At 46.8% G+C, this 7,913-nt stretch overlaps 1 protein-coding gene across 1 annotated transcript; it reads right to left on the bottom strand.

The window, feature by feature from the left end:
• Positions 1-5,597: 5,597 nt before the first annotated feature.
• On the bottom strand, positions 5,598-7,650 carry LOC115390649 (uncharacterized). Its single transcript, XM_030094580.1, has 5 exons — positions 7,572-7,650; positions 7,144-7,254; positions 6,890-7,051; positions 6,661-6,780; positions 5,598-6,513 (listed from the first exon to the last, which is right to left on the bottom strand). The coding sequence occupies exons 1-5, from the start codon at positions 7,618-7,620 to the stop codon at positions 5,780-5,782; spliced, it is 1,176 nt and encodes a 391-aa protein (XP_029950440.1). The 5' UTR covers positions 7,621-7,650; the 3' UTR covers positions 5,598-5,779.
• Positions 7,651-7,913: the final 263 nt, after the last annotated feature.

The following is a 7,913-nucleotide window of genomic DNA, read 5'->3' as shown; positions in this document are numbered from 1 at the left end:
TGTAAACCCTCATAAGGTTCATTTACTTCAATTGCTTTAACTCACATTTAAAAATCCGCCACGAGGCCTGCGTGGGTGTGACAGGCCTGGGTCACTGATAAAAGCTTGAGGCATGAACACTCTCTTCAAAGAGAAACAGGTCAGGTGAGTTTTAAACAAGTCTCACTGGATAATATCTACATCACAGGTGTTCGTATCACTGGTAAATACATGCGCTGACCGAAATTCTTCTCATGGTTGAATGTACATTTCTTGCAAAAACAGCAAGAAATTATTTGTGAGTTCAAAGTACTGATCCGGGCATCCTCAGAGCCTGGTGTGTTTCTGTCTTCCTGCTGGACTTGGCTGTGGCTTCGTTTCTCCTCATAATTGGTGTTCTGTGCTCCTTCGGAATCCCAACTCCTCACCACAGACTCTGCAGATGTGCGCCCCTGATGCCCTGTGGTTATCAGAGTTTTTGTTCGTACTGTTGGGAGTGTCTGCCAGAAAACTACCGCTGGTAGCTACAAGGATTTCAGCTGTCCGTTTTCCTCTCGCTGATCTTGATGACTTTTTCGTGTGTTGTGTGTTTTGACAGTAGCCTCAGTTAGTACCGCCTGGTGCTCCCAGTCCGCCAAAACCCCGTCCACTGCAGCCACCCTCTCATTTAAGGCAGCGGGCAGCCAACAATTACACACACAAGCTGAAGTGGTCACATGTTAGTGAGGACAGTCGTTAATGCTGAAGCCATTACCCATCACCATTCCCCGCTAATCTTTACCTAATTCTAGCCTTAAACCTGAAACCGATCCTGAACCCTCAAACTGCCCCTTAAAGGTGTAGCAGACTACATTTGCGTGGCCATACCAGTCTGGCTTCAGGTTGGGAAGAGGAGAATTACACATAACCACAGAGACATTTACGAGTGGCCGTACGGCAGCTATCACCCAAACAGGACCTCTGTCACAGAACCACAGCGGCACCAGAACCCTCCGTCTGGTGAATCCACAGATTAGTGACTCAGTTCAACCACACAAAGACTCCCTTTCTCTCTCCGATGCGCCCAGAGAGTATGCAGAAGAGAAACCGCTGCTTATATAATCTGTTTTGTTTCGCTATCATGGCCTCGGTGAGGGAAGAGCCCTGCAAGACTCCCTTCAGCTTTAATAATACGCAGAAATGAAATGTTAGCACTGAAAACAGACCTCACTGCTGATACCATCTGAAGGAAACCTTTGCTCATGTCTGGAGTCAGTTACACTTGGTTGATCACTCCTGAAGTCCAATGTGATAACTACTGTCCAAACCCGGGAAACCCAATCCATCAGTCACAGCAACCACACTGACAAAGCACCCGATCCCCCAAAGGCCCTGACTTCCCACTCCGTGTTTGCTTTCTCATGCTTTTGCTCCTCTCATCCTGTCATTTGATGATACGTTTCAACACATGAAGTCACCGCTGTTTGATTGGCATTATGTGCCGGCTTAAGAAAGCCAGATTAAATTGCTGTGATTAAGGGAAAGCCGGAGTCGGCTGCAACAGAGCTGAGCTGTGTAATTAAAGAACTTCCAGAGGGAACTGGATTCATATTAGCGAAGACATTACCTAATAAAAGGGAGGCCACCTACAAGCATTGGGGAGGACACAACAGCTTATCAAACAGACAGGGTGGATTCTCCCAGTTTATGGGAAATCATTGGCTTTGAATGAGGCAGGAGCAACAGAAACAATGTAAACATTGCTAATAAGTGACAGACCGCTCAAAATCCAAGTGTGGAATTTCACCAGCCTCCATGGTGGTCGTGGTCGGCTTTCTGGATGGAATCTGAATGTTTTATCAGAATACAGTCCAGAAACCTGCATGTGAAGGTCAATCAGAGAGCTGAAACTGGCTCTCTGTCAGTGTGTGTAGTTCTGTTGGGTATCGGCAGTTTCCTCCCTTTTTCCCCTTGTTTCCGGTGTTTTCCGTTGTTTCACAGCATCTCTTGTTTCTCTCCCTGTCAGCGTCTGTGCTGCAGGTTGTTAGGCCACGCCCCCCCGGCTGTTCATCCTGCCTCCTCTTCCTCTGCTCTCTCACACCTGAATTCAATCCAGCTCCCAAGAAAGACTCCTGCTCTGCTCTCACGACTTGTCAGACTGTCTCCGTGTGAACGTGAACCTTTCCTGAAAACAAAACGCAAAAACGATTTTCGCCCGCTCTCATGGTGCGTTCACATTTGTCCCTTTCGGTTCATAACATGTGTCCAAACGTCTCAGATGTCAGTGCTGACAAACTTAAGTGATCTTCAAACCGAGATCAACGGGTTCTGCTTCACTGATAAAGTATGAATGCACGTGCAGATGAGATGGAACGCTATGCAGTTCCTGTTGTCTTTAGTTTTTTTCTTGAACGTGAGGGAAAACACGCAGTCTTTTGAGTTCTTATGGACTGTGTGGGAGTGGACTTGCACACAAACAGAGATACTGTGAGACCATTCAGTAATTCAGTGGCAGTCTGTAACCATAGCAGACGTAGCATCTCCACAACAGAGAGGAGTGTGGAGTGTCATGTTGGACGTGATCTGACTTCACCTCTCTCTCTCTCTCTCTCTCTCTCTCTGCCGCTGTCGATGTGTGCATCGCCCCTGAGTTAAATCAGCAGCTGTGTTTCTGAGGGATGAATATGAAACATATGTTCGGTTTTGCACTGACTGGTACCTGTCACTCCTACCTCAATGAAGGTGGCGAAGATTTTGCTCGATGTGAACTCTCTGATTTAAAACTCTGGAAAATGAAGCAATATCGCTCCGAGCCCACCAAACCTCAGCCAGCATCCAGCGCAGTTAAAGCAGCAGGCAGGGTAAAAGCAGCTGGCCGGATTGGAGCCGCCGTGCTGGTGCCTGACAGCCGGGCTGATAGACGAAGACGAAGACGCACTAATTACAACCGCAGGGGCTCGTGACGAGCGCCGCCGCTTTGAACCCGGCGCTTTACGACCACGCCAGGGCGTTTCGGTGTGTGCGCGTCTGTGTGCGCAGAGGAGCACAGGCAGCTGAGTAAAGATTGACACCGGCGGCCCACCTCCTCCCGGCCGGCCGGGCTGACCTCGGACCCCGTAACCCGCCATCGCCTCAGAGATTAAAAAGCTGAGAATTAGCCGAGAATTGGCAGCAGTGGCTGAAAGTACTCAACGACTCAGAAACCCCCAGGAGATGGGAACATGGAGTTTTAATGCATGTGTCCTGCCAGCGGTCACGTCCACACACCGGCCGGGCGACGGGGGGAGGGGAGGGGGGGGGGGCGGTCTGCACAGATAAGAATCGCCGCTGTTGGCGATATTTACATTACTGAGTGGCAAATGTCAGCCTCCTCTGGTTATACATTCCACACAGACACACACAGCTGGGAGGCTGTTTTGCAGGTCGCTGTGGAGACGGCGGAGAATGAGAGAGAGAGAGAGTGAGTGAGAGAGCATGGGTATCTCTTTCATCAGGACACACACACACACACACACACACAGACGTCCATTCAGTGTGTTTGACGTGCAGAATCCAGACACAACATAGAAACTCTTTAGATCAATAAATTAGATCAGGTTATCGGCCCATATGAGCGTCAGCGTGCTCACCGTTGGTTGTGTGTTTGTGTGTGTGTGTGTGTGTGTGTGTGTGTGGTTTGACTACAAAACAAATAGCACCAACTCATTGCCCCACACGATAACTACGTGATTCCTAAATGAACCGACTTCGATCTCAGAACGTTGCTTTTGCCTGTTTTCTGTTTTTTGAAAACTCAAAAACAGTGTTTTCACTTCGCGTTGTCGTGGAAACGGGACCCTAATGAAGCAAGGTCAGATCGGAAATTAACTACTGTACCTGGCTGTGGAGAAAATGATCTTTCACGCTTCCTTATTTCAGTACCAGAATTGCAGTGTGTTCCAGTCACAGCTTGAACCGTGAACCTCCCCTGTGACGGACCAGGTTTTCACCCCAGTTTTTCTCGGTTTTTTTCCACCTTTCACTCTGGAGAATCCTGAAAACACAAACCTCCAGGACTTTTTGTCTCTGGTCTTCCCGGTTTAAATAAACGTGGCTGTTGGAAGTTGAGGCCTTCGCCAAAACTGAGCACAACCAGTGAAATCCCCAACAGCTAATATATTACTTCAATTAGAGTTTTAGTGATAGTAGCACTTTATATTACACTTTAGAGACAATTTCACGCTTTCCCTGATGGCGCTGGACACTAAAAATAAAACTTTAGTGGACTGTGACGGTGGAATATAATTTGAAGGAGTAAATTTTACTACACTGCTGCTGTGAGTGAATTCTGTAAAGCATCAGGCTGGATTTTAAAATCCTCTGTTTATTGCTTGTCGTGCACACATCACACGAGCAGGTTTCATAGAGAGACAGCTTTCATCCCATCAATAAATTTATCTCTTCTTTATCTGCATTTAATACACAATTTGTTTGCAAAGCGGCTAATTCGGAGCATTTTACGATATCATAAAGCGTTTTACTGGGGTGGATTTCTTGGCGGTTAAAGGAAGGCGCTTTCTCGGGTCCTCACTCGGCTGTCAGTGTGTTCATGGAGCTCTGAGCAGGAAGTCTCACTGGGGAATGGTTCATGAAAAACAACAGGAGCACATTTAAAGAATTGAATAATTGAGTTAGGTATTAGCATCGGAAGTGCTGCTCATATGTATTTCTGGGCCGACTGCCTGTGAACGCAGACATTTCTGTAGGTTGATGTTCCTTCATTATATTTGAGTTGATTACAGTATGTTTGATCAGTAAGTCCTCCACTGACAGCTTCAACAGAGTTTTAAAAAGTTTACATTTAAAGGTTTCCATGCCACTGTTTTACAGTCGCGCCCACTAAAAGTGAAATTGGACCATATGTGGCCCCTATTTAAAACATATTCAACTCCACTGTCGACTGAAGGGTCTGACACCATGATCTGACCTTTGCTTGCTCTTCCTGGAAACAACAAACATCCATAGCCTAAAATCAGCCTCTGCTGCCCTCAGGACTGCTGAACCGCTGGGAAGCTCAGCAGCGCCATCTACTGTCTCAGGTGCAAAAGCACCACTTTACTTTTGTTTCCTCCACAGTGGTGACAGTGACAGTAATGTTTTTCCTCCTGTCCACCAAAAGTAGCCGCTCCTGTAGGATCACGCCTCGCTGGGACGTCACGCCTATATGGAAGCATGACCTGATCAGGGGCGTCGGCGACGCTGTTGTGTTTTTTCTATTCAGCAGTCATTATACTAACTCGTGCAAAAAGACAAAGGCACCCGTGACTCACACACTCGCCTCACTGGGTGTGTGAGACATGAATCTCACATCAGTGTAGGTGAGGATAAGGTGGCAGTGGACACACAGCTCTGGTCGTCTGGAGCACGTGCCTGTCTGGCCGACTCAATCTGCTTCCATGCTTTAAATAAAAAAAAAAAATGCAAGTGTGTAACAAAAAAGTCAAAATCGTAATTTTTGTTGCAAATGTAGTTTTATTGAGCAGAAAATAGAAACACCATTGATTTTTTTTATCAAAACAGAATCATAAAGAGAATCTTATTTACTTAAATATTTCAAAGTTAATTTATTTTTTAGGTTTAATTAACATACTTGTTTTTAAATTAGACAAAAGAGAAAAATCACAACTATTTATAGAGCATAAAGAGAAACCTGATTGACTGAAACCCCAGAACTGAACTGAAGAACAGTAACTATAATCTTACCGAGAGAAATCAAAACCAACACTCAAACAGAGTGATTATTGATGTTGATGACCTCTAAGTGACTTAAAGAGAGCCAGAGTTAGTCTCCACCTCCGTGGCCGCCGTGGTTGCCGTGATCGCAGTAGCTCTGCACGTGACCGGCGTAGTGGGGCAGCAGGTGGTAGTGGTAGGCCTGGAGCAGGGCCTGGAGCTGGTAGAGAGCCTGCTTCTGCTTCTGGAAGAGCTCCAGAAGGTTTTGTTGCCCGCAGAGAGCGTAGTGGATCTGATGGAGCAGCAGCTGGTGGTTGTTGACCAGCAGGCACTGCTGGTAGTACAGCGGCAGCTGGTGGTGGTGGTCGATCGGCAGGCCCTCCTGCTGGGCCAGCAGTCGGCTTTGGTCATCGAGGATCTTGAAGTGCAGCTGTAAAATCACCACGGCCTGCTGCTGGAGCAGCGCCCGGTTGATCTGGAGCGACAGTGACCGTATGATCGCCAGCAAGACTTTGAATTTTGCCAACACGGCAATTGGCGTCTTCTTGACGGTCGTCTGGGCACCGGGCCCAGTAGGTGGCTGGTACACAGTAGTCGGCTCGTATGTGGTGGTCGACTCATATGTGGTGGTCGGCTCATATGTGGTGGTCGGCTCGGGCGTGGTGGTGGTGGTGGTGGTGGTGGTGGTTGGGGCAGGTGTCGTCGTGGCAGAGAAGCAGGTTGGCGTAAACAGAACTGTACCCACTTCTTCCAGGAACGGCACAAATCGGATCTCATTGGCGATGTTGCACACATTGGAAGTTCCACATCCGGCAACGGTGATCCTTTGACGATCCTTCAGAACTGTGGGTGAAAAGTTTCCAATTAGTATTAAAATAATTTTTTTATTAGTCATGGGATGGATGGATGGATGGATACTGATTCACATTATGAGGAAAACAGATTGAGAATCTGAGAGAAGTAAGGAAAACGTCCAGCATTAATACTGACTGTCTGACTGAAAGCAGGTGTCCTCCTCTCCGTTACAGTTCACCACTGGGTTGCAGCCGGCATCGCCCTCATCACATATAGCAGGGCATGTTAGATTATTTGCTTCTGGAGGAGGAGGGACTGAAAGAACAAATGTGAAAGCACCCAGTTCATATTTCAGCCTTTGAATTCAAGAGTAGTTCAGAATATTGCTTGTTCTTCACAATCCTTCTGATCCAAATGTACTTACAAGAAAGGACCCTTTCATTGCAATCGTCTGCGTCGTCACAGCACTCAGCAACTGCAGTTGCGTTAATCGTTCCCACGTTGGCTGCAACGACCAGCGGGCCGGTGACTGGACAACTCTCGGGACTGGCGCATCTCCTGTAGATTCTCTGTACTCCAGTGGCTTCTATTGTGGAAACAGAGGACAGTCAGCTTCATGGAACACACAGTTTTATTATTTTAATACATGGAGTTCAGGGAAAATGAAAGAAAGAATACCTCTGACGAATGCATTGAAACAGACTTCGCCGGCTAGACACTCGAATCTCCCGCCGAAGGCACAGTCCAGGTCATTGACATCGGTACATACTTGACACCTGATTGCTCCAGCTGTAGTGGGAACAAACATAAACAGGACATTATTTCATGAAAAAAAAAATGTCATTAGTGAAATGCCTGAGGATCCTTAAAGTCTGAAGTCTTTGTTTAACATTCCTGTTCAGAAGCGTCTTTTTACTGTTCTGTCACATTTCAATATCTTTCACAGGAATTATGAAATCGTATGAAAAATAACAGGAAATTAGCAGCGATAGTCTTAGCAGAGTTACATGTTGTAATGTTTCGCTAATCACAGAACTTTCTTTTACTTTTAAATTGACTTCCTCTAAGCATAATGAATGAGCTAGACTGAAAGTGAGCTTGTTTACCTGTGCTGGAGAAAGCCCAGAGGAGGGTGAGCGACAGGATGAGCTTCATGGTGATGATCTGGAGTTTGCAGCAGATTTCTTCCTGAAGGCTGGATGTGTCTCTGCTGAGCTTCACTCCCCTTTTTATACCGTCCGGCCTTCATGAAATCTCCACGCAGAGGCATCTAAATGATGGGGTGTTTGGTGCATTCTTCCAGGATGACCATCGAGACACTCCTCGCCCGATTCAATGGCACAATCACCTCACCCTTTTTTTTTTTGTCATTTGAAAAGTTCCTCACCTGAAACACTGAGGGCTTGCCTCAGTCATAAAAACTAATTGTTGGACTTTGCGTGCGCTTT

The sequence above is a fragment of the Salarias fasciatus genome, chromosome 6 (assembly GCF_902148845.1).
Source record: "Salarias fasciatus chromosome 6, fSalaFa1.1, whole genome shotgun sequence".
In the NCBI taxonomy this organism is placed as follows: domain Eukaryota; kingdom Metazoa; phylum Chordata; class Actinopteri; order Blenniiformes; family Blenniidae; genus Salarias; species Salarias fasciatus.
This window is presented reverse-complemented; position numbering and strand designations above follow the sequence as displayed.